Raw genomic sequence first — 26,181 nt, forward strand, 5'->3', positions numbered from 1 at the left:
GTGACCAGAAGGTCAGCTGCTAACTCTGCTGGAATAGGTTTATTGCATGGAAATGGGTTGACCTGCAGCAAGTGACTGATGGAGCTACAAGGCTCTGGCACCTCCTTATCACGGGGGTGAGTGTTTTGGTTAGTGCAGTTCTCTACATCTGCAAAGAGCACTGACAGCCACTGACTTACGAAAAAAATAAAAATGAATGAAACCCCAAAACAGATCTGTGAGGCACAAGTCAGACCTATTCCTTTAACACCAAGTCTTTCTCCAACACCACTGCATGTAGACGACACAGGAACAGAAAATCAAAGCACAGCAACATTGAACAGACTTTGTTAAGGGCAAAGTACAAATGAACTGGAGTAAAGAGGGAAAACATTAAAAGATAAGATAAGGACCAGTAACTTCACAGAGCTCCGACTACTAACGTGCATTACTCATGCACAGGGTTTGCTAGAATATTCTTTCCCCTTCTTCGCTGGTAAAAACAACTACAACCACCTCTTAAATCCCTTAGTTCTTCATGAAAAAGGCCTGGAAGTTTATTTTATTTTATTTTTATTTCTGGCTTCTCTGTTTTAATGTAATTGCAGGTATTTAATATGTTGTTTTATACTTAGGTCAGATCATGGCTGTATGTTAGTTAGAGATAATCTAACATAACCAAGACATTTCTTGGCTTGCTCCATGCCTTTTATTTTTTAATTAAAAAAAAAAAATCTTGCTCATATCCCCATTGTCTGACCATTCAGATGCCTACTTATTTTTTACCCCAAAAAGCATTTCAAAGTATTTCTTGCCCATGAACTCAAGCTGAAAAACTCCAGTACCCAATTTACTGCAATAGTTTTTTTTTTGTTTTGTTTTGTTTTTTAATATATAAAAAAAAGTCCCAAAGAGCTTGCTTGTTATTCTGTTATCCAAGGAAATGATGCATTTGGGGTGTGTGTGTATATGTGTGTGGTGGAAGAATCATGATAGCATACTTGTCACGGGGAGTGGTTTGCATATTAATAAACAGTATATATGAGCCTTTTCCACAGAGCCCAGCACTCAGAGAAGCTCCTGTGAACCGAGGAAGAGACCACATAGCACTGCACCAAAGTGAGTTCTGTTTCAGCTTTCCTTACTGCAAGAATTTGACTTTTCTTCTTTCCCCTTTCTTCTAATCTTATTCTGCCCTCCTTAGGGCTGCTTCTATACCAGCTGCATGGTGTTTGTTTTTGACAATTATTTCTACTTGGATAGCAAGTACTGAAAGTATCTCATTTTTACAGTTTTGTTAAACTTATTCAGTGTAACTCTGACTACAGCTGCTGGCACCGTGAGGGATAACCACAAGCTTTACACATCGTCTGCATGTGTAACTTAGCTGCCCCATCTATAAAACTTTTATTTTTTTTGCTGCTTACAGGCGTTTTAAGCTCCCTGCTCTGCTTTAGACATCTGTACTATCACATGCACTTCTACAAGCAGGTTTCAGAGGTTTCTTCTCTGGAGGCAAAGAAGCAAATTACTGGCATGTTGTAAAAGCAAGCCCCCACTTCTCACCCGCAGCTGATACTATCAGTAATGAGCTGCTTTGATACTCCGGGTATTTGTCAGATACATCCAAAGAAAAGGCAGCAAAAAGCTGATGTGGGGAAGCTCCTGAGGTTCTGCAGTGGGCTTCCAGTAAACAAGGAAACATTTTAAACCAATATTCTATTAGACATGAAGGCTGACATATGCACTCACTTGCATAACCAAACCAAATCTAGGCTAATGTCAGAGGAATTAGATAAATATTAAGCAGCACTAACCAATTCCTCCAGGTCACTTTTATGCACTGTTCTGTCCATTTTCCAAATTCCTGTCTGTCCTCTGCTTCACCAGTGGATTAACGTACTCCCATCCTAATTCCCACCATTATTTCATAGAAGAAATCCTTCTGCATCTGCTTCTACTTGCTGCATTTTCTCCTTTCCAAAATATATGAGTTTCATTGTTGATTTTTATCTTTTGCTTCAAAATGATGCTCTGAATATCTATTCAGGATTTTTTTTTCCTTTAATATCTCAATGCCTTCATTTTTCTGTCTATACTCTTCCTGCACATTTCTTCTGCTTAAAACCAGCCTTTATTGCTTGTTTCAACATAACCTAAGAAACCAACCTTAGCTTTAAAGTATTTTTCCTGAGCATCTATGATACTTATAACTATTTTGAAATGCTAGCGCATTTACATGCAAAAGCTTCAAACTATGAAAGAAAAAAATGGTCAGAGAGGTCTTTCAGAAGTTTGCTTTTGTTTACCTTTTTGTTTTTAACCCAAAAAGCATCTACCACTCCCTAAAAATATATACATAATGTGAAAATCCCGTCTCGACAGCACACAAACATACTAGATCTATTTTGATAGAAATTACTCTGAAGCTCTCTCAATTTTAACCCCCCCAAAATTATACATCAGTATTCCTAGAATTCTGGTTTTGTGCAGTTAATAAATGTTTCAGCCTGTTGTCCTCAGTGCAGCACTCATACTCCACTGAACACAGTCTGCTGCTCATAAGATTTGCTCATAAGATTTCTGGTTGCTGTTCGCCATACACAGCCTTCTATTAAGCTGTTACAAAGTAGAAACTGTTGAAGAGAGTGCTCGTTTTTCAGCAAAATCTTACAGGAGTAATTACACTAACAGCTACAGCTGGTATTGATTAGCAAGTGGTATGCCACACTGCTGAAAGCTGTGTATTCATGTCTGCTGAAGACTTATCATATACGCTATAAATCTCAAACAGGTGAATATTTTTACCCTTTTACCAGGTAGTCCAGGAGGAAAATGCAATAAAATAAGTAGAATCTGCCAAATTCCACATAAATCCTACACATTGTGAAGAACCTCATTTACCTGTAGTTGATTTGTTAAATTTTCTGTAAAATAAACTACAGCAATGAACTGAAAAAATTAAATACTCTATTTGCTCCTTAGAGGTGACTATAGAGTATTGCTGGAATGACTCTGTAAAGCAAGAACATGAAATGGAACAGGAGAAAAAACAAAGACGTTCAACTAATATCAGATAGGTACTTTCACACTTTCAATCTGGGTAAAAAATGGCAAAGCTTTCTTGTGACACCACCTATTTTGCACCAGGTGGTATTTGTGGGGATGGGAGAGCGGGTATTGCAACCTTCATAGGCTGCCATTTCTAACTCCCACCCACTGATAGATGACACTAGGATCCTTCAAATACTGTCTCATGCTGGGCTGAGTTTGAGGAGTAACATAACAAATAAAAATATACAGAAAGTAGGATTTGAAAGGCTTCACAATTTTTCCGTGGTAAACTTACTTGCCAACCAGAAAGAACAAATACAATACACCAGTCTCTGTAACTCTGTGCCATAGGTAAATGAGTATTTTGTGCCAGGTCGAGGAACCCAAAGTCATGGTCACTGTCCCAGAGCTAGACTCTGCTCATTGTATCCATGAAAAAGATTGACTTGGCTGTAAACCATTGTCCAATAAGTACATTTTCCTGAAGTGTAGGGACAAATAGGTTCCAGATTTACATGCCAAGCAGTTCATGAACATAAGTCAAGCGATCTACCACCAGACCTAGGTGGTCCCCCAGCCTTCTGTACAGGTGTTACTCGAGGCTGTAGGCCTGCACTTCTCCTCATTCATCTTCTCAAGCAGACTGTCAGTATCCAAAGAGCACTCTAATGGGTCCTTGGTCTCCTCCAGCTCATTCTGCTGTGAAACTAATTTCAGCAATCTGAAAAAACAGGAGATAAAAACACTGGTGCCACTAGGGTATGCACCGCCAGGCGTAGGCCAGAGGAGGAGGACACAGGAAGCCTCACAGACAGTGCTAGATATCTCTGCAAACTAAATAAAACTATAACAGGTTACATCCATGGTAGCTATAGGAAATGCACATTGTCCTGAAAATCTAACCCTTTCTCTTTTATGTCTGAAGTGTTCTTTAATCTCAGCTAGTTTGGGATTCACAACATGTGACAGTTAAAGAACATCTCAGTTTAGACTAGCAAAGAGAATGAGCCGGTGTTCATAGTTCCCCTTGTATATATACACACACGCGCACGTGGCTGGGGTAGGAGGAAAAAAAAGGCTCTTTCTTTTCTAAACCCAATGAAAGATACTAGGTGGTCAAGATGATTTGATGGTTGTTACGTAAATTACGGTGTTGGATGATCTTGAGAGTTCAGGATGTGGACATGAAATTGTCCTGGCAAAACCAGCAGCTGCTTTTGGAGAGCTGACAAATCCACTTAACACACAGCTAAGCAACTTGCAGCTATCCTTTGCTTTATAGGGGTATTGTGAGTGGGTGTTGATTTATCTGAAGACTACAGAAACAGACACAAGGCATGAATTTTACAAGAATGACTGGTGTTGGCAAGAATTATGATTATTTAGGTTTTTGTTCTACCACAATGTGCTTCAGGGAATTTTTAAAACATCTGATGAGGAAATAAAAGATTTAAACAGTCTCTCCTTAGAAATTATTCAGACAAAGGAGTGGCTAGGATATTTCCTGAGATTTATCCTCTTGCATTTTTATTTTTCCATATCCTTTGTTCTCAGGTGTGTAATTTATTAATTTGAAGCTCATTACATCTTGGGAGGCTGTACAAAACGATTTCAGAAATTTATTTACATAAAACTGGGACCAAGTAATTATAAATCAAAAGGCTGAGAATGAAACAGAAAGCAAAATCATCACAGATGCTCAGGTCATAAGCCAAAGAGCCTGGCAGATGAGGCAGGAGAAGCTGCCCTTTCCCAGGACATTTGTTGGAATACTGAGCAGATCACCACTGCAGTGTCTGGCTCAGTAATGGTGATGTGAAGGCACTAGAGTGATAGCTGGCCACTCAATGAATTAAGCATGTGCTCACATACAAGAACCACTCTTTAACCCAACACTTGCTTTGACTCTAGCAAAAACAAAGGTTAAAACAGAGTTAGGACCAAAACCTGTTTGGTGCTTCCTCCCCCCACTGAGGATGGTATCCCCCACTAGATACTTATCCATGGCCTGCTGCAGCTAATGAAAAGTGTTCCCAAGGACAGTGATGGATGTAGAGGTAGGTTTGAGGGGATGGGGCATTGAGAATGGATGGAAGAGAACAAGGTGCCCGCCACATCCTAAGGCAGCACTACTTCACTACTTTTTAACATTTTCTGTAATGATTCTATGCACAGTTATACATATGGAAAGGCCTATATTGCCACACAAAAATACCTCCCATGGAGGTCATGGAAAAAGCAGGAAACAGTAGCCTGGATGGATTTCTGTTTTTTGTTTTGTATGTTAGCTTATTTGTTTCCATTTTTATCTAAGAAGGTATAACTGCTCTTTCAGGAACCTAGAAATGCAACACCTTCCCAGCTGTGTTACTAGCAAAAAAAAAAAAGACAGTACTTAGCCTGGATCTGCCCATCACCACCTGTCTGCTGCCTTGTGCTGCTGAGATGCAAGCATCCCTCAGTCGCTTCAAAGGGAATGTGATGAACTCCAAGTACTGGAGTTCATATAGTTTTGGCTGCAGTCACATGAGGAGCCATCATTGTGAAGGCAGCTGGGAGAAAGCCAATGGACACTCACCTCCTCCTTCAACACTGTTCCTTAGAGTGCCAGTCCATCTAAACTACTTTCACTTTGACCTCTTGCCTTCAAAAACTTCTCAGAAAAAGCATTTTCCCAATCTTCTGCTTAAACCAACACAGATAAGGCTTTCAAAAGCCCTCACGCACATAGCAGGGTCACTGAACGTATTACTAGCACTCCTCAGTAATCATGTGGCAATGCCTTAAGGATCCTTCTCATGTTAGAAGACTCATTTCCACCACAGGTTGCAAATAACCGATGCACTGGATAAACTCCTGAACTCCCCTCTCCCCACCCAAAAAAAAAAAAAAAAAAAGAGTGCTTGTAGCTCTTTGCAGGTCTGCACCTAATCTTGAAAATCAAGTTAAGGCGTATCAGGCTGTAGCTATTATGTTTAGGATTTGTTATTTCAAAACTCAGTCCTAAATCAAGTTGCATAAACATTTACTTCAGATGATTTGTGTGTTAAACAGAAGAGAGGGTGCAGTGCTTTTTTTTTTTTTCTTTCCTCTCCAAAGTCCAGATTGCTATCTGGCATAGAAAAAGAAAGGATCAAATTAAAAAGTTTACTTTCTATAATTGGGGTGGAGTGGGAAGAAAACATTGACATCAACTCTCTGAGAAGCAAAGGCCGCTGTTGAAATCTTCCATATGAAGACTTGCAAAGTCTTCCATTAATCTACCAATATTATCCAATCCTCATCCTCAAAAGAGGCATGGAAATTTTCTCAGCGAAAGAAGAGTTAATCAATTAAAACATCTTTAGGCAGAAAAAAAATATTGTCTTTAGTTTTCAAAGATCTAAAATCTCTTTTGAGCCTCTAATATTTTTGACTCCATGTTTAAAAGAAGCAGGTGTTCATGCTTCAGAAAAGGACTTTTGTCCATGTTCTGAGGAAAATTAGGATTTTTTCTTTTAGCTGCATGATTAAAGAGGACCATCTAGCTTCTTCAAAAAGGACTTTGAAGTTGAATATCTGCACTCTCTTAACTTCAGCCAAAACCCTGGCTATTTATCAGCTCACTTTTTTTTTTTTTTTTCAGTGCTATAAACAGAAGCTTGACAGGCTCTTTGAATTTACAGAAACAAGCAGTCTGGGGAGCCGCACGGGTCTCTCCTGCCTGGCTGCGTAACTCGTGGAAGTGTCCACTGCTTCAGTGGAAATAGCAGGGAAAAAAAACATCACTTGGAAAGGGGAACGTTTTAAAATTGGGGAAGGAGAGAACTGCTTTAGTCCTCTGCTCTCCAGTTACAGGGATGAGGAATCTCTATGTTTGAGAAGGACAATCAGGCAAAAATAAACTTAATATACCTAGTGTTTCTCAGGTGAAATGAAGCATAATAAGTTTCCTTTAACCAGTGCCTTTCCTGGATAATACATTTCTTCATGCTTCACAAAGTAACAGAACTCTTCTCGGCTCCTAAGCATCCAAAAATAAACAAAATAAAAAAATCCATGCTTTATACTTGTATAGGCTACTTCTGATAAAGTACATGTAACAACACTTTCACCTATGTATACCGTGAAGAAAAGCAGAGCCAGACAACTTCTCCCCTTTCCCTTTCTGTATCATGTTTCCTAACTGGCATTAGCACTGTTGGACCCAGCGGCTGGGTTTGGGAAAATGTTCAGCTGAGATGGATTAGAAGAACTTTAGGTTGTGTAAGGGGGCATGGTACATTTAGGACACCACAAAAATACATAGGTGAGTAAATTTAAGAATTACCTGAAATTGCAGTACCAACCTCCTCCTTGGTAGGTAATTCAAAATCAGGCTGTTGGATTTGGATCCATTTCACACATAGTCACCTATTTTTTCAAGCCAAGTTTGTACAAACTCCATGTAAAGAAACAGCAACTACTTTAAAAAAAGTATTAAGAAGGAAGGAAAAATATCCACCAAGCTACGCAGCTTCAGTTGGGAAGACCCAACCTTCTCTATTTTGACTGGTGGCTAAGTCATGGTCTCCAATTTCACCAGTGCTACCCTAAGTCATATTAGCAGAGAAATATGAAATAGAGCTCCCTGTCTGAAAAACTACTGATTAAAAACTCAAGCTGACACCTCTGTCAGCTTGTATAGTGCTTGCCTACCAGACTTGCATACTACTTATCTACGTCAAAGTTCTGGCAGGAGTCTTCTGTCATACTTCTGTCTTATACTTATACATGTATGTTAAACATAGACCACCTAAAAGGAGTTCCTTCTCTGGGGTTTTATTAATAAGAAACCAAATGTTTATCAGTTAAACTAAAACCATTTGATTTGGTACACGGAGGAAACCTGTGACACAGGTGGACACTTGCCACCTAAATTTGCTGTCTACGAGGTCAATCACCCCCAGACCAGCACAGCTGTTAACTTCTGCTGATTGCATGTCTTTTTCTTGCCCCGGAGTGGTCTGCTGTCTTATTTTTACACAACAACTCATATGAACCATGACTGGTGCACTCATAGTTATTTGTACACAGCTACCGTGCAAGGCCCTGGCTGCCCAGCCCCAAAGAGCTCCCAACATAAACAAATACATGTATAAAGCAAAGCATCACCTCTTCCAAACAGACTGCTTGTTCTGTAGAGGTACACTGGAGAACCTCAACCCAATGCTACTGGTTGTGCTTGCTGGAGGGAAACGTTAGATGTTTTAAAAATCTTCTAACAGTGATGGAACCAGACTTTATATATTATAGGAAAAAAAAAAAAAAAAAAACAAAACAAAAAACATAGTTTTTCACAGTGCAGATGGGGGACTGAGGAGTTTTTCCTTCCATTACTTAGAATGCTGGATTTTTGACAACAGAGGTCTCTACATGACGGTGTCTCAAGTGGGCAAAACGCATGCTGTCCAACTATGATTTACAAGTGGACAGGGACATCTACTGTCTCTCAGGACAAGCAAAAGCACTGCACACCTTGCAGACACTGGAAATGTTCACTTCTGCGTCCTCCAGATTTCTTCATAAAGTTTCCAGTTTAGCAATATTTTTTTCCCCTTTTCTGTACTAGTACTACCTGAAACTCAACATTGTAGTTCTCAGATAATGAAGTAGTTTTCAATCACTTTGGATGTACATATATATTAAAAGATTTAGTTTGTTCCTCACATTTCATTCCTTTACAAAACACAGCGGGAGGATGAAATAAAGGAAAAACCAACCTCATCTTCTTTCCTTTAAAGTTTAGCAAAGAAAAAAACAAAAAACTATTCCGAACACAACCTTTTCTTTCATTTAGAAATCTATGTGGAATTGTTTAGGAAGCACTACTCCTGACATTTCGCAATGAATACAAATAAAAAATAAAGCCTACAAGCACTACAAACATTTACAAAAGCATGCTTACAATAAAACTATAGAGTCCTCTAAAATGTCAAGTATTTTTGGTAAACTCCTTGTAGGGTTATTTTTTTTTTGGTTGTTATTCACATATGGAAAAAAAAATCATAAGCTTAAATACGCATCAGCATTGCAAATATTTAATCACTTCTTACAGCTTATTATTAGAAATTTGTTTAGCTTTTCTTTAAACACTTCAAACAATAGTTTCCACTACTCCCTTGATAGACCAAAATATTCCACAGCCTACTACAACAGCCAGAAAGACTTCCTGAAATTCTGCCAAAATTTTCTTTTCTTTACATCACCTTGCTCCTCCTGGTTGTACTCCTCTTTCTCATTTATATATAAAATTCTCCCACAGTAAAAATTAGACTGCTTCAAGATGCTTGCCTCCAGAAAAGCTATGCTTCATTCATCTCTAGACCAGCCTTCCTCATACCTTAAATGCTGTCCCTTCCTCTCAAATGACCACACAAAATCAGAAGTAGAGAAAAGTCAAAAACACCCTCCAAAGTCATCCTTTCTTCTTACACACACTGACACATGACCCAAGCTTATTACGTGTCAGAGGTTTCAGGGGATTTTTGTTTTAAAGACTATGCCTTGTAATAAATCTGTGCATAAAGTTTGAAAACACAATAACAAAATCACATCACTTACCTGAGGCATGTTTGAAAACTTTGGAATTCTCAGAAGTTTTCTTTTTAAAGAAAACAACAACTAGGCTGGTAATTTGCAAGTTCTGTTTGCCAAACAGCACATTTATTTTCTGTTAAATAACACATGTAGAAAACTAACCACATTGTAAAATATAATTCATTTTGCCTGCAGCTTCCCTCTTTTATATGATACAAAATTAAACACTTCCTTGGCTTCAGACATAATGGCAGTGATGCTTTTGGTACAAAGTACTTGTAGGTATCTCCACTGGTAGCTCCCACTGCCTGCAATTGCTTGCAATCCTAGCTGCTGACTTTAAAACATCTCCCTTTACTGATAATCTCTTCTGACCCTGTTGTGTGCTGAAGGATAGCAGGTGTCTTTCATAGGAAATTAAGCAGTGTCTTCTGTGCTCATTTGCTGTGATTTTTTTTTCCCTTTCCTACTATTTGTATGGAAAATGGATGATTTTACTTCTGAGGAGAAAGTGGCAAATGCAGTTTGTGCACTTCAGCATGAATGAAGTACAAGCCTTCCCCTTTTCCCTGAGCAAACAGCCTCTCCCTCTAAAGTGAAAGCTGATGATACATCTTCCCTCAGGCATATGTTTTCCAAGGCAAGATGACTAAATAGAAGGTTGCTGCTCTTGCAAGGCCAGTAACGCTTACTCATTTAAAAAAAAAAAGTTCCCCTTCCTTACTGATGGTTCCCTTTCCTTACTGGTGCAATGCAAATTGTCTGTGTTGCATGCTCTATTAATAACACTATGAACTTTGTGTACATAAAAAGGATGATAGATAACATACAAGATCTACTTTAAGGCTGAAACATTCTCAATGAGAAAGACCTTTGCATTAGAAGTGGATGTGGGTTCTTTTAGCCAATACATTCAAGTCTCAGCTGAGCCCACAGGTCCCACATATTAAAGTGCTATGTGCACAGAGTTTAAACCAGCTTATTTTTGGTTTAAAGAGGCCTTATGTGTTCATCTTTTCTACATCATCTTTGCTGTACAATCCAGCTGATGAGTGTTTTCTCTTGTTGCTTCTTACACTAAGAAAAACATTGAACCATCCTGCAAAGTGACTCCAAACATGAACTGAGGGAAGAAATTCACTTGAAACCTAACAAAGTCATTTCAAGCCTTCTTTGGGTTCTGTACAAGGATTTATAAGAATTTGATGGTGTTTATTTCAGAACAACAGTGTAGACTAGCTGCCACAGCAAATTTTGTTTCTAAAATAACTTGTCAGTTGCCTATGCAAATAAAGTAATAATAGTTAATAAGCCAAATTTCAACACTTAACCAGTTCTTTTGACTTTGTCTTGAATGAAATCTCCATAAGCACTAGAGGCTGAGCAGGGCAAGCTTGAACAAAATTACTACACAAGAAGCTATTTTCTGTTACACTATATGATTTTAGATTATAGATTTCACTCTGAGAAACACTTCAGAAATGGCCTGGGCTTGAAGTCACAACAGAAGTAAGTGTAGGCTGAGAGTTCTTCAAACCACTGAAAAATCAAGCCATCTTTCTGGAGCTATCTAAGGAGCAACTGCAGGTTGAACTGTAGTTGCCCGTGTCTGAATATTGTGGCTGACAACTGCAGAGCAAAGTGACTAACACAGTGATTGCAAATTACAACACACCATAGCTTAGCGTAATATGTCCAGTGTGTTGTACGAGCATGTTTCACAAACACACACACAGTGTATTTTGGTAAAAAGGAGTTCGGTTGCTCATGTCTAAAGTAACCCGGTGACTTCCCTTTCAAGGATGCCCCACTACAAGCTGACATACTTCAATCTGCGAGGAAGAGCAGAAATCAGCCGCTACCTGTTTGCCTATTCAGGCACGAAGTACGAAGACCACAGGATAGAAGCAGCAGACTGGCCCAAAATCAAACCAAGTAAGTAGCACAGATTCTTGTATCTAAAGCTCCCCTAGATATGATGTCAAAATGCAACTGGGGAGGTACCTATGTGTTTCATGACCAGAGAGACATGTTCAACTCTTAGATTCTATGTAAGATATGCAAATTTTATTGCAAAGATTCAAGATAGCCAAAATGCCATTCCTGATGTTCAGACCTAAATCTGCAAGTAATCAAAAATGAGTGACCTGCTGTCATCCAGATGGGCTGTTACTCCCAATCAATTCAGTTCAGGTTTTGTCTGTCTAAAGCAGACCAAATACGTGCTAATCTTCCTGAGTACTGTAGAGGGTTTGGTCTCAAAAACCACACTGCAGCCTTCACCCCAGTTTTACAAAGCCAGGTTGGAAAAGAACTGCCAAGAAGGACACACCTTTGCAATGAGAAAGGTCTTCAAAGGAAAGTGATGAGAGAAAATAAATCAGATGACTTAATGACGAAGGAAAAAAAGGATCAAAAGAGGTATGTCAGTATTGCTGTTCCCAAGAACAGCACAGCCCTACAAAGCCTTCTGAGAGCACGCTGCAGGCTACCGTGTTCTGTCCCAAGTTTTTTTAGTTAAAGAAGCCTCCTTTGAAGCTGGGTGTTACTTCTGCTCATTATATTAACCTCAGTTCAAATGAAACCAAGCTTGAGCTGGGAGACTGGGTAGATGAAATCAGAAACATTCGTGCCTTCATTTTGTGGAGTTGTCACATGCTTTGTATATAGGCTATGAAGGTTTAAACATCCAGAAGGAAGAATAGCACCTTAAATTTGGGGAAAATGCACAACTAATGCACAATGTAATTCCCATTAATTAAGCAATGTTTCTTAGTAGGTTTTGATGCCCTTTAAATAAGTCCAGTCAGCAGACTACCTAATTCTTGTAGGGTGAAATTAAATTCAACCCTTTCCCAAAAAGTTCTCAGTGACTTGAATGACAAGTATGCAAGCACTTGCTGCTGTCCTGTAGCAGTTGAAGTAAACGATGATCTTCAAATCCAGAAAACATTAGCTAACAACCCACAAAGAGTTTAAGCAAAACAGTGGAAAGAGGCTATTTTTGGTTAGAGATGACTGACTTTGGAAACCTTTTCTTTGAGCTTAAAGCTTGCTGACCATGTGGTATAGCCTCTCTCACTCTCCCCCCACCTCCCCACTCAGGGAAGTGAAGCAGAAGCTAGAGGCAAGACTGAGAATTCAAATGAATTGAGGAAAAATCTTGTTTTTGACCTTTTTCATATTTAGCTATGCACATATTCAGATGCACACAGCAACTTAGGTTCTGAAACAAAGCTCAGAGAATATTAGCAACGTGAAAAGCCAGTATACAAAATTTTAGAATTTAAGCAAGACAAAGCATAGATAGTGACTTAAAGGCTACAGAGGTATTTATATCTCAGGAAAAGTTATTCAAATAGCAGGTCTATTAGCCAAGGCATTGCATCTCTAATTGAATATGCCCAGAGTCCAAGTCAACACACTAAATAATGCAGGAAAATTCTTCCTGTGCACAATTCTTCAGCGTTCATAGGATGAACCTCCCTGTGAGGCATTATATATCCTATCCACTACAGTGTATGCCCCGCTGCAACCCCGTTACCACCAAAAGACTTGGAGCAGAGGCACCTTAGAAATCCTAAGTCACGCTGTCTGTAGCTGTATCTGCTGCCTTAATGAATGATTGTTAGGGCATCTAACCTTTGGATGTCTTTCTTTCTTTCTCTTTCTGTGATGTGAAAAGTTTGTGAGAAGATTTACTAAGGGTTAATTAGGATTTTTCATTTTTTTCTGCCTTAATGGCCTTTCATAGCAGCCTCCACTGTGACTGAAGCCTGGATGAAATTTCACAGTAGATGAGAAATTCAGTACAATGATTTCCAAGAACATGCTACCGCTCTCTGATTAAGGAAACCATTTGTGCAAAATTTATTCTGGTTTAGAAATTTCAGGCTTTGCTTTCAGTCAGTCAGTGGATGGGAACTGGAATGAATCACGCTAATTGACGAGGAAAACTCTCAAATATCAAGAAATAGTTAGCTGTATTACTGAAAGTGCTAATACATCTCATACCTGGATGCTATACTTCTGCCTCAGTAAGACTTGGTAATGGAGTTTTTTGCCACCAGTGATGCCTGCATTGCAGACAGTTTGCAAGAGATTCAACTAAAACCAGAGTTAAGACACCTTGTTCTTGCAAAACAATGTAGCATTGCTAAGGAAATTGCCTGTAGACCAAAAAGCTGATGACTACCACGTCCTCCTCCTCTGTGGAGCAATTGTTACTCACAGTAATTCCAGACAAACTAATTTTCCCCAAGCAAACCATGAAGCGGAACTCTGCATAAATGGTAGCAACAGGGCTTTAAGGCAAACAGCCTTTCATCTTATCAGATCAATGGTCACTGACCCAATATAAGTACCTAAACACTGGCTTTATGTCATGACTTAGCATGAGAAACAATTGCCTCTCAGCTATGTTGTGTAGGGTTTGTGTGTCTTAACACGACAATAACATTTCATATGGCAGATGAAACCTTTCACTGTAAGGCAAACAAGCCACTTGCATTCCCTCTTAACCTGAATTTTCAAAATGTGCCTCAGTTCCTTCCATGGAGGAGTGGATTGAAGAGGGAATGGCCATCAGAAAAAATAGCAGTCCTTGGGAAAGCGAGTTACAGGAACTTGGCCAAAAATTTTCAATTTTCCCTCCAACCCGTTGAGTACACACAGGCATAGTTCACTCTGCTGATGGATTTTCTCACTATTGTCATTTCTAGTCTAGAGATGACTTCTTGTGAAGCTCAGGTATATTTTTTCCCATTTTGCCTGCGTTGTGTCTGCTCCCATAAGAACAATTCTCAATTAGCAGATTCTAGTCGATCTCAGCCTGGTGAAAACAAAAAGGGTGCTAAAACAGTAGGGGGAATTACAGCTACATTTTGATGCAACAACAGCTAAAATAGCAGCGATTTGGTACACCACTTATTTTGTAGGCCTCAAAAACGATTAAAATTTGCCCAGTTCATTGCACATTGAGGTTAAGAAGTAACACACGGTCAAACTGCTTTCTATTAAGAACTATGCACATTTGCATACAGTATGTTTGCATTTACCCATTTATCTTTGGTAGATCTAAAACCATTTTAGACTGCAAAGCCTTCAAGTACAAGGATAGTCTCTTCATGATTCAAGGGAACAAGTCAAATTCTTTGACTTTCTCTAAGAGCACAAGGAGTTGTCTCCACAGAGGAGAGGTTTGCTTCATCAGTTACCAAAACATTAAAGTACAGTTTCACAACAAACACCACCCTCCCACCCAAATCATCATCCCACACTAGTTAGAAAATACTGCCACTCTTCTGAGCAAGAGACTTCATTATTTCTTTTCTGTAAAATTGAAAAGAAGATAGGAAATGCCTGCATTGAGATTAACGTGCAGTAAGTTCATTTAGTAAGCAGACTTGCAGCTGCTGTAAGTTTAATTTTGGACTGGACAGAAAAGTGTGATGTTTTTGTTGTTTGTTTTGGCATTTTCAAGTGGCTCTCACCAGCAAGCTTGTCGTTTTAGCTTCTTCAGTCAAATAAGTTACTCCTTGCTCCTAGAAATACTGTCTCACTTGATTTTGTTTACACCCAAGTGGTAGGAGTTTATTTTTCAGGGGAGAGGTTTTATGTTTATGTTAATTTTATGTTTTATAAAATGAAAAACATATGTCATTTGGCTTATATGCTCTAGAATAATTTTTTCTGTAGCTCAACATTTTTTGATTTTCCTGTTGTTACCAATCAGATAGTTTTTGGTAAATTTTCCATTTCAGGCAAAATTTGTCTTTTTTATATGAACAAGTTTAGGAAAGCTAATATGCAAGTAGTAGTGTTGATCAGCTTAGTACATAATGTAATAAATAAATAAATAAGCATACCTGAATCTCAAGCAGGAACTTTACATAACCTGTTGCTCTATATAAAGTCAATTGTCAAAATAAGTAAGCAAGCTCATTTTTTCCATTTCCTTTTGAGCAGACTGACTTGAATGTACCACATTTAAACTACAGTCAATTCAAGATCTATGCACGATCAATTAATAGGCACTGTCAAGATCTGTATTACCACATAACAGACTCCTCACAAAAAAGTGCCATTGCACTGACAAAAGACATGATAAAGCAGAGAATCCCCTGCAATCGTGCACAGAGTTAGCATCCCCTTGAAATATTGGGCTAGCGTGCAGGAACAGCCACTGCTCTGTCCCTCATTCAAGGAATTTGAAGCAATGACGATTACGCAGACTTTATAGTCATAGCAAATGATGCTTTAATTGCACTAGTAGTTGTAAACATCCCATAAACTGCTTAGGGGGTGGAATGGTTCGTGAAAGGTCGTCAGGAAACTTGACAGAATAATTGCACTGAAAATATTTCCAACCTAATAAGTGAATCTTTAGACATATCTGGCAGCAGACAAGAACTTTGTGAGGGAGCACCCACCCCATTTCCTGAAGACTGGCTGCTACATAGCTCTAGCTAAAATGGGTATACCAATAACTAGCACTGGGTAAAAGATAGGGCATAGCAGTGTCTTCCAATGGAAATCTGAGTTGTAATAGCTGCACCACTAAAGCTGGACCTACATCTCTAAAAGTTATGGATGCTGGATGTCTCCAACTCCAGTCTGGCCACTTCTCAGGAGCCTTGCTCCTCTTCTGGCCTTACAAAAAGTAAATATTTTGTATGTTTCTATTGGAAGATGCGAAGTATTTGATGTGTTTTTCATGATCCAATTTAAATATTAATGGAAGGGGAAAGTAGTAATGGTCAGTTTTCAATGCAAAGGAGAATCTATTTCATCGAAGACACTGTAGTAAGAAGCATAGCTTTGACACTCATTTTCCCCCATTTTTGACCAGTCCATGTACCTTACTATGACATCAATCTCAGCTGCTTGATCACACCATTAACAACATTAAAAATTATAACAATGTCCTGTTCTGTATAAGGAAGAAAAATAACCAAATCACATTCTGAAGACACAAGAAAGGAAATAATATCTTCCATTTACCATCTGTTATGCTTTAAAGACTTCACTGCTTAGTAACGATAACAATATATTCACTACCTCTTTACCAAAAAAGAGCCCCATTATCCCATTATAAATCACACAATAATAAATCTTTATTTAAAATCCATGGGACAATGTGCAATAAAATCTACTCTGATTTATTAATTTTATACTGCATTATGAGTCATGTAAGTACGAATATTTCTACACAAAGCAATAGCTGTATTGGTGTATTTTTAATCTTAAAAATTAGGGTGTTTTTTTTCCAGGAAAGGGTAACCGTATCTTAACGTAAACAGATCAACAGCATGAAGAGGCATTAATGATGTTTTCAAGGAGGGTATAGAAAATTACTAGAATTCCTGTGGGCCACCAGAAAAATAAAATAATCCAGAAAAGGCCAAATCTCTGAGAAGCAGAACTGCCACACTGCTACCCTGAAGCTGTCTTTTGCACCTTCACCCATGTTCCTCAACTGTCAAAAAGATGTTTCATTTCCTTTTGCTGTCATCAAGCAAGCAAACAAGCTGGCTTTCATTTTCCTTCTAATGAGCAACAGAGTAAAACGCCAGTCAAAGCTGTGGCTGTTCGACTTCCCTTCCATGTGTAAACTCAGTGGAAAACAGTCTGTTTGGTTCCTGGATTAAGCAATTTCAGTTTCCCAACCTGAACTGTCATTGCTGTGTTTTGACAACTATTGCTACAGAGGCTGGCTTAGTCACGTTGACCTAGTCAAATCTGCTTCGGACCAGCCACACTCTCACTGGGGCCAGTTAACTCCTTCAGGGTAGCCCTCAGTGCTCCTGAGCTGGCTATGCTTCATCTATGACCCTCTCACCAAGCTCAGCCTTGGTTTGGTCTGGGGTGTTTGGAAAACCACTGTAAGCAGACAGTGCTGGCAGTGACATACTCACCCACTCTACTCACATGTGCTTGAAGGATGTGCTGGTATCCGACATGAACAAATAGTTCATGTCTCCATGGCTTTTGACACACTGGTGCCCAGGGCATTCTGCACTGTAAGTCCACAGCACAGAACCAAAGCCTTTCTCATTTTCACCACCAGAGAGCTTTTCAGTTCAGCATGCTGGGATGCTCTTTTCCTGTCTGGATTCTCATTGAAGCAATATGTAGATTTCTCAAGACCTTGCTGCTCCCTGGATAAGAAACATGTGAAGTCTTCTATGCAACAAGTCAGTTGTTGTTTCAGTAACAACAAGCATTGTATGTTTTGTCCCTGGGGTAAAGCAGTTAACTCTCTTTGCACTCTCTTGCTTCTGCTAGTCATCAGCATTGATATTTATACTGGCCTCACAGTGCACTGAACTTGGGGAAAAAAAAAAAAAAAAAGGTACTGTGCTCAGATGCAGAGAAAATCCACACAAGAATCCTGGACATTTTGTGCAGCTGCCAATTTAATTTTGCAGATATAGATTTGACATTTAAGTTCTCGTACCTAACATGACTCTCACATATTGCATGCTAAACCACAGAGCCATGTGGCAACTTTATTATTATTTTTGCAAACAGGTCACAAGTGCATCAGGCTTCATTATTTTTCTCCTTTCATTATTCATCTGCTTTAGAAGAAAGTGTTCCAAATCACTCACCAGGAGATCCCATACAATCTGGGGTGCACTTTCTTAGCACAGGGGGAATAGGAGTCAGAAAAGCAGAGAGGTCAGTAGCATTCATGGAAAACAGGCGTACATCTAATAGGCAGCTGAACTGAGCTACCTGCAGGAGCAACAAAAAATTAAATCACTAAACACACTGAGTTGAACTGACACATGGATTCCTCCATCTCCCATAGCTTACGCTAATAAGGAGTCCGATCCAAGCCATATCTAAAATGATAATTAAAACAAATGACCTGAGGAAACGGCATGGAGCTGGGACAGGGGAGGGTCAGGCTGGGGGTTAGGGAAAGGTTCTGCACCCAGAGGGTGGTCGGGCAATGGGACAGGCTCCCCAGGGCAGTGGTCACAGCACCGAGCTGCTGGAGTTCAAGAAGCATTTGGACTGTGCTCTCAGACATGTGGTCTGATTTTTGGTGGTCCTCTGGGGACCCAGGATTTGGACTCGATGAATTTTGTGGGTACTTTCCAACTCAGGATTTTCTATGATTCCATGATTCACAGGAAGAATGTATATGCAAGACTGAAGCAATTTAGACTGCTTTTAGGAAACCTAGTTAAGCAATGCACAGAGTCTTTTTTGTAGATCAGGCTCATTAAGAACTAAATCCTGGAATAGCAGTGGCATTCCAGCAGTCCCATAAAGACAGTTCTCCTGGGTTTGAAAACACCTTGCACCTTTCCAAAGGCCCATGTTCTCACTTTTCCATCACCAACTTTTTATATTGCAAGCCAGTCTTAAGATGAGCACGCATCTTATTTACAAAACATGTAATGAAGATGAAGACCAGATACAAAGCATTTGGCTTGATAGATCAGCACTTACAATCCCATACACCAAATTTACAGTATAACATCCTTTGAAACACAGAGATTTAAAATTCCTCTGGGAAACAGCTGCAGGTCCCCACGAGTGGATTCTTACCACCCTAAAGGAGACAATTTCACATTACTTTGCATGTGATGACATTCAGGGAAGCCCTGTACTTACAGAGCAATCAGAGAAATCCCCCACCCCATCAGCCAACTCTGCTGGCATTCTTAAATCACAGGCTAGCGAAGACTTTTGTAGTGACCAGAATAGGTGAGGGAACCAGAATAGATGTCTAGAGTGTTCCCTCTATGCTACACATGATTTATTGGACCTTGAATTCTCTGCCACGTATCATATTGGTGACCCCGTGGTCACCTACTTCTCAATTTTTCCAGCTTTCCCTGTTTTTCCCGGCTTCAGCTTTGTTCCAAGGTTCCAGCCCCATTTGATAGCATGCTGGCCAAAACGTAGCACAACAGCAGCCCAAGTTTTCACATACATTATATTACTAAATCAATGGCTCAAAAGTTAGATTTATTTCTTATATCAAACTCTTACACATATCCATCATGCCTGCTTAGTTTGCCTTCCCCTATCTTTAATGTCTGAATGCTTTTTCCCCCATAACTGAGTTTTTATTTTGAATGCAAACCAAGTCAAGTAGATTTTAATATCTCCTTAGTATTTGTGTCAGTGTGAGATTTGTATTTGTTTCTCGGTGAGATAAGCTTTCACACCATCTGTTTTGGAGAACTGTCACGTGAAATGGCTCATCACAAGATAAGTTCAGAAATCCAGATACTTCTCTGAATCACTGCTGTTGAATTTAAATCAACAGCAAGCAAAAAAGTAACTTTGTAGTCTTGGCCCAATCTTGCTTTTCATAGCTCAGCTGGATCCTGCACTACAAAATCTTCAGCAGTGCTTTGCCTGACCTTGACAGTCACTCTCCTGGGAACAAGAAAGCAGGGAAGAAAAAGAAAAATAAGTCTCTATTGAAAAGTCTCCCTGCATGAGGAATTCAGGATATCTAGGGGCACATTCAGGCTTCGGAGCAGGAGGCTAGGAAATAGGAAATGCAATACTTGATTTCTACACTACAGCTGCCTTCTTGCATTGTGATCTGGTTACCTCCTTAACCTTACTTTTCTTCTTTTTAGACCATGTCTATAACATTTCCCTACAGAAATACTGTGAAACTCCTAAGTGCTCTAATCATGCTTTCCCTCCAAGGGTGAAAATGGTAAAAGTGCAACTGCTACAGACTCCCACTGTTAAGGGTTGTGATTAAATTTTATTTTAATTTTCCTCTCTCCAAGCTATCCCGTTTGGAAAAATCCCTATTCTGGAAGTAGACGGAGTTATCATTCACCAGAGCCTGGCAATAGCAAGATACCTTGCCAGAGAATCAGGTAACACATTTGACAATTTTTTTGCCCTGTTCTGCACCAGCCTTTCACATTTTTGAAAAAAATAATAAATAAATAAATAAAATAAAAAGTCCAATCACAGCAAAAACAGAAGCAAACAGTTTGACAAGCCCAACCAGGCAGAAGGATGTCTGCAGGACACTGGAGCTGTATGACAATATTTAGAGCCACTCAAATGTCACATAAAGACTAAAAACCAACCAACCAACCAACCAAAAAAACAAAAAGCATGGTTCAAAGTAACAGTCTGCAGCATGAAGTGCCACAATGTTCGGTTGAAGTCACTTGGCAGAGCTTTGTATTTGCACCATAGGTATGTACATTTAGAGGAAAACTCACAAATAATCCCCTTCACATCTGAGTTTCCCTCTGCTTTAAATGCCTGGGCTTCGGCCTGACTTTCCCGGCCAACTAACTTTATTCTCCTGTCTCTGCATGACAGAAAACCTGTCCCTGTGACTCCTTATGGCTCTCCGGGTACTTTTCCAGACAGCTAAACTTTGAGCTGTCTTACTAACCAGGAAACACCAGGGCGAGGAGCCTTTGAAAGCATGTATTGGGTCTGGCACTACAGATTATCACAGCCAGCAGACAGAGCACTCTGAAGCAGATTTAGGCAACTATTCTGTGCTGGCAGAGAGATTAGATCAGATGGTGACTTCACTCATCTTTAAATACTACATGCTAGGAAAGCACTCAACCGGCTAGATCAAGCGATATAAGACTCTTTAGTGATGTCAGTAATCAAAGAGAGTAGTCAGGGCTTGCTTTAGGCCAGCTAGCTGTCATTCAGACTCATCTGCAAACCTAGTCTGTTTGAAGGCAGATGTGTTGGTGGTGTGCTGAACATCAGCAAACTGAAGACGGGCTGGGAAGTGAGTGCTATCTTTTTTTTTTTTTCTTTTTTTTTTTCTTTTTTTTTTTTTTTTTTTAAAGTATTCTCAGCAAAGAGACACAAGCTGCCTTTCAAAATGTCTCCAAAATATCCCACGTTTTCCGTCTGAGGAAACAGGGAGAACCACCCAGCACTATTCTCCAAAACACTAGCATGACGTATTTTCACATGTCTAGCAATAAAATCGCTGCCAATTTCCTCCATCTCTGATATCATCTACTACTTGCAAGGGAAGGGAATGACGAGCTTCCACGTGGTAATATGAGGCAGCGAAAAATGATGGGAAAGTCTTCTTTCCACCCACACCACCTCCCTGCCAGTCGCCTATCAGGATGCTGATCTGGAACCGTGCTCCTTTTTGTGCTCCTTTTACAGTCAGAAGTTCCCACTTAAACATTCCCCTGACGGCTTTTCCCATCAGACTGCAACAGAAGCATCCCTCTGGAAAATCCAGACCATGCTGCTTACACGTCAGTTCAAATAATAGCTGCTGCTGCTGTAACCTCCCTTCTTATGCTTGCTTCACACAGGGCTGGCAGGTCAGACTCCCGTGGAACAGGCCCTGGCTGATGCCATCGTGGACACCATCGATGATTTCATGACACTTTTCCCATGGGCAGAGAAAAATCAGGAAGTGAAAGTAAGACAATCGCTAATTTAAACAAAGATACCACTTAAGCCACAAACGCATTTCTCGGCATCTCCTGGAAAAACAGGCACATGCCAACCCTTAGGTCCATCATCTTAGCTCACCCCAACATAGCTGAGCTGGAGGACATCTGTGGCTTTTCCTCAAGAGTAACCAAGCCAAAGTCTCCTCCTCCTCCACCTGATTTTTGCTCCCAGTGGAAGCAGCAATAGGTCATCCTCAGCTTTCCCTCCCTGGTTCACCTTACACACATCAAACTGCTCTTCAGAGGGGCAAGACAGGACACTCCCATCCCAGCCAGCACTGTAATACCTGTGTCCTGTCACAGACTAAACTCCAGTCCTTCTATTTCTGCTAACTCAGCAGGACTAACAGCTCCATCCCATCTACACTTTTTTATTTTTACTTCTTGATTTCTTCTTGACTTTTCGTGTCAGTCTTCAGTAACTGCAGCTGCCAGGGACAAATGTTTTCAATTAATTACGAGAATAGCATAAGGCTGTGGGTGCTGCTGAAAAGGCGAGCATCATATCCTCACCTCCCTCACTGGCACCACAACCATGTTCTACAGACCCTCTAGGCCCCGTCACTGTCCTCTTTGGTGCTTCTGCAAATACCAACGCTGAGGGTACTGCAGGGCCACAGCTCCTTTAACACAGTCACAGGCAAGTCCCGCAGCACCTGAGGTTTTTGGTATCTGTCTCTCTCGCTATACTCGCTTACCAGAACTGCAAATGCAAGCCCTGCAGATTTGTTGCTCAAGCGACAGGGCGATGGATGAGTGAACTCCAGCGTCGTACTGGTTATGCACAGCTCCGACCCAGCAGACGACCTGATCCTTTCAGGAAAGAGGTGTAACACCACACGTAACCATTAACCACCAGTGCAGCCACCTCTCTCCAAACATTTCAGACTGAGTGGGATATGGGATTATACAAAGTGTGAAAGACAAAACGTTGACAAAAAAAATAATAATAAGCGATGAAATTTACCACAGCGCTCTGAAATCTTGCAGAAGGAAAGCGTATGTGTAAGTTTCAGTATTCAAAAACACCAATTAGTTCATTGCCTAGTGGCTTCCTGAAGTTTTCTAACGTGGGGAGGGAAGCTTTGACTCATGACTTTAAAGCAATGGAGGAACAGCCACGCTACTGCTCACAGAGCAGGGCAGAAACACGGCTGCCACAGTCCTGCTGTTCTGTCACGGGGAAGCTCTCAGCTGTGCCCCAGCTCGTCCCAAAGCACTGCTCCCAAACACAGGCCCAGCTCACGCCACCACCGCCAAACGCAGAAGGGAGGAGAGGTCACAGGCAAGCCTGGTGTGCCTGAGTGCACGTATGCTGCGAGGGTGTGTGTGGGGGCCAAAGATGATGTAAAACCTTGCTGTTCTGGGTGTTTCTGGTACTATTAATTCTCCCTTTCTCCTCCTGGATCCACTGCCACCACCTTGTGGTGGAAGTGTGGAGTACTGGAGACTTGTGAGCCAAAAAGATTTAAATGACTTACACATGGCAAAGGAGAAAAGTCAGAAAATTTCCCCGTGTGACAGGAGGAACGCCTTTCTTTCTGACACGATTTGAGTGAGGTGTTATCGTACCTATCCAGTAGCAAGAAAAAAAGAAAGAAAATGAAAACAGGCAAAGGAAAGTGAACACAGGTGGAAGGTGGGACAGATCACGGCCTTACTGACTACAAGATATAATGCAGGGTAATAATATATTCTTACATACCCATACATATTTTTGCAAGAGGTGGTTGGTTACACTTAAAAAAAAAAAAAAAAAACCCAACAACAACCAACCAACCAAAGCTACGTTTCTGGGTTGCAAACTTCTGGCTGTTACTTGCAGTAACAGCACTCAGTTACTGAGCTCTTAGCAGAAGGAGATGCCAAGACTTCACTTTGGTCTGCAGAAATAGTGGTTGTATTCCAGCCAGCATCTAGTCTGCTGCCTTTTCTAATTTTTATTTTTTCTTCATTAACCTGAATTTCAAAGCTGTTGAAAGTAACTCTGTTATTATACAGCAGTGCTTGTTTAACCTACGTTGAGCACATTCCTCCAAGAAAAAGTCAAATATTAACTGCACCAACTGTGCCACAGGGCAGTCCAGCTGATCACAGCAGTTTGCAATCTCACTCATTTCCATACAGGTGGCCAGAGAAAAGGAGGAATACTTCCTTATTCCCGAGAAACAGTTAACTCTTTACGAGCGGCCTCAAAACTTTCTGCTAGGGGAAACAGCAGAGAAACACCACTGCTCAGTCTTATCCTGCATCCACTAACATGCAAATAAGGCAGGTACCCTTCAGTACAGACCTTAGCCTTCAATACTACGTATTTTAAGCAACCCAAATCTCGTTGTGTGGACAAAAAATGGAGAATAACCCACTAACATAAATGAGCAAAGATGCATCCAGCAAAAGCTCAAAAACCTGGCTGCATGCTTCACATAAGACGGGCAGGCAAAGACAAATAACTGGCCAAGATTTGACTGACAGCAGGAAAGACTTGGTTATGGGATTCTGGAAATCTGATACACTGCATGCAGAAAGAGACCATGAGCGTCAGTCCCCTACATGTCTAGTTTTATCGCTGAATTCTTCCCAAATCTAGTGCAGGGCTCCTGCCCTGTTAATACCTGTAGATGAGCAGCACCACCACACACTGCTCTGTGGGAGCACTCAGCATCTTGGAGCATTAAGGGAGCAACTGGCTCTTCACATGGCTGACCGAGTCAAAGCCTGGGTGTTGGGGCATCTAACACACTTCCCAGGTAATTACTTCAGTTTTCAGAAGCTGTACAGTGCCCATTTGCACATACTCAACTGACACCTGCTGCTGCTTTTATCTTAAATATCTGCTACTTCTGCTTCATTAATCCTTACCTGGATGTTAACAGATTCCTTCCTCCAAAAGAGTAGCAGGGAATAAGAAACAGGGAATACTTTAAAATTTGGGCCAGACCAAACGATTCCACCGTCACCTTCTCCAGTTTTTTCTGTCCATCTCTCTCACAAGAAACCCCCAAGAATTCAATTTTGCCGGCTGCTGTGCGTACCCACTGACGTGCATGTGCTTTGTTCTTCCCTCAGCAACAAGCATTTAATGACATCCTCACCAACAAAGCACCTGAGTTACTGAAAGATTTGGATGCTTTCCTGGGGGATAACAAATGGCTGGTGGGGAAATCTGTGAGTATTATTTTTATTTCTCCCTTGCCAACCAGACTGCCAGTAAAATGCAATTGTTGGCTATTGCTGAATTTCTGCATTTTTACACCATCCCATGGTATCTTGCAAAAAAATATGTATTTTTTCTTACTGATACACAACTGGTGGCTTAATTGCAAAGCCAGTTTTGCTCATACCTTCAGAAAAGGCAAAGTAGGACAGATTTGCATTTGCCAAATCAGTTTCCATGCTGACACAAAACTTTAAATGCATTTGTACTAGTTCATAGAGATATGAGTTTAGAATTCTGCTTAGAGTCACTGCTCAGTTTAATATATAAAAATAAGAAAAAAAATCAAGTCCTTCCTACAAATATTAACAACTTTTTATTTGTTAAGCTTTGCATTGTATCTAATTACTAGCTCTGTAGCCATAAACTTAAAGAAAAAAAGCTCAAAGCAGATCAATTCATGCTTCATTTTTGTAGTTTGCAGAGACTATTAGTAGTCCCAGCTTTTGAGATCACTGATTAAAACTAACTTTGTTCTCCCCCCTTTCCACCAGGTAACGTGGGCCGATTTCTATTGGGATGTATGCAGTACAACACTTCTGTCCTGCAAACCTGACCTGGCAGACAAGTACCCCAGGCTTTTGGCTCTCAGGGACAGAGTGCAAGCACTTCCTGCTATTGCAGCCTGGATCCAGAAGAGACCGAAGACAATAATGTAAATCAGTTGTCCAGTAGAAAAACAAATTCATATTTTGATTAAAACACTGCAAGCATCTTAAGTTATTAATTTTAGAATCATTTGAATTAATTTCACATGGCTATGCAAATCCAAATCAGATTCTATCACTTCTGTTTTTGAGAGGATGCATCTAAATAGCTGATTGAGTAGAGTAGAGCCTGAGGCAGAGGTGTAGCTCCAGCCACCTTTCCCTCACTGCTATTGAAGTGTTTCATCAATCCAATTAATGTCCGGTGGGTTCT

The 26,181-nt window shown here is 40.3% G+C and overlaps 1 protein-coding gene across 1 annotated transcript; it reads left to right on the forward strand.

The window, feature by feature from the left end:
• Positions 1 to 958: 958 nt before the first annotated feature.
• HPGDS (hematopoietic prostaglandin D synthase) lies at positions 959 to 25,979 on the forward strand. The gene is made up of 6 exons (XM_005024417.6): positions 959 to 1,098; positions 11,393 to 11,526; positions 20,364 to 20,456; positions 21,900 to 22,009; positions 25,113 to 25,211; positions 25,755 to 25,979. The coding sequence occupies exons 2-6, from the start codon at positions 11,394 to 11,396 to the stop codon at positions 25,917 to 25,919; spliced, it is 600 nt and encodes a 199-aa protein (XP_005024474.1). The 5' UTR covers positions 959 to 1,098; position 11,393; the 3' UTR covers positions 25,920 to 25,979.
• Positions 25,980 to 26,181: the final 202 nt, after the last annotated feature.

The sequence above is a fragment of the Anas platyrhynchos genome, chromosome 4, assembly GCF_047663525.1.
Source record: "Anas platyrhynchos isolate ZD024472 breed Pekin duck chromosome 4, IASCAAS_PekinDuck_T2T, whole genome shotgun sequence".
In the NCBI taxonomy this organism is placed as follows: Eukaryota; Metazoa; Chordata; class Aves; order Anseriformes; family Anatidae; genus Anas; species Anas platyrhynchos.

Excerpts from the sequence above, each read along its gene's own strand:
- HPGDS (XM_005024417.6), top strand. The coding sequence starts at position 11,394 with ATGCCCCACTACAAGCTGACATACTTCAATCTGCGAGGAAGAGCAGAA. Across the intron at positions 11,527-20,363 it reads CTGGCCCAAAATCAAACCAA|CTATCCCGTTTGGAAAAATC; the intron begins GTAAGTAGCACA and ends CCTCTCTCCAAG. Across the intron at positions 22,010-25,112 it reads AGAAAAATCAGGAAGTGAAA|CAACAAGCATTTAATGACAT; the intron begins GTAAGACAATCG and ends TTCTTCCCTCAG.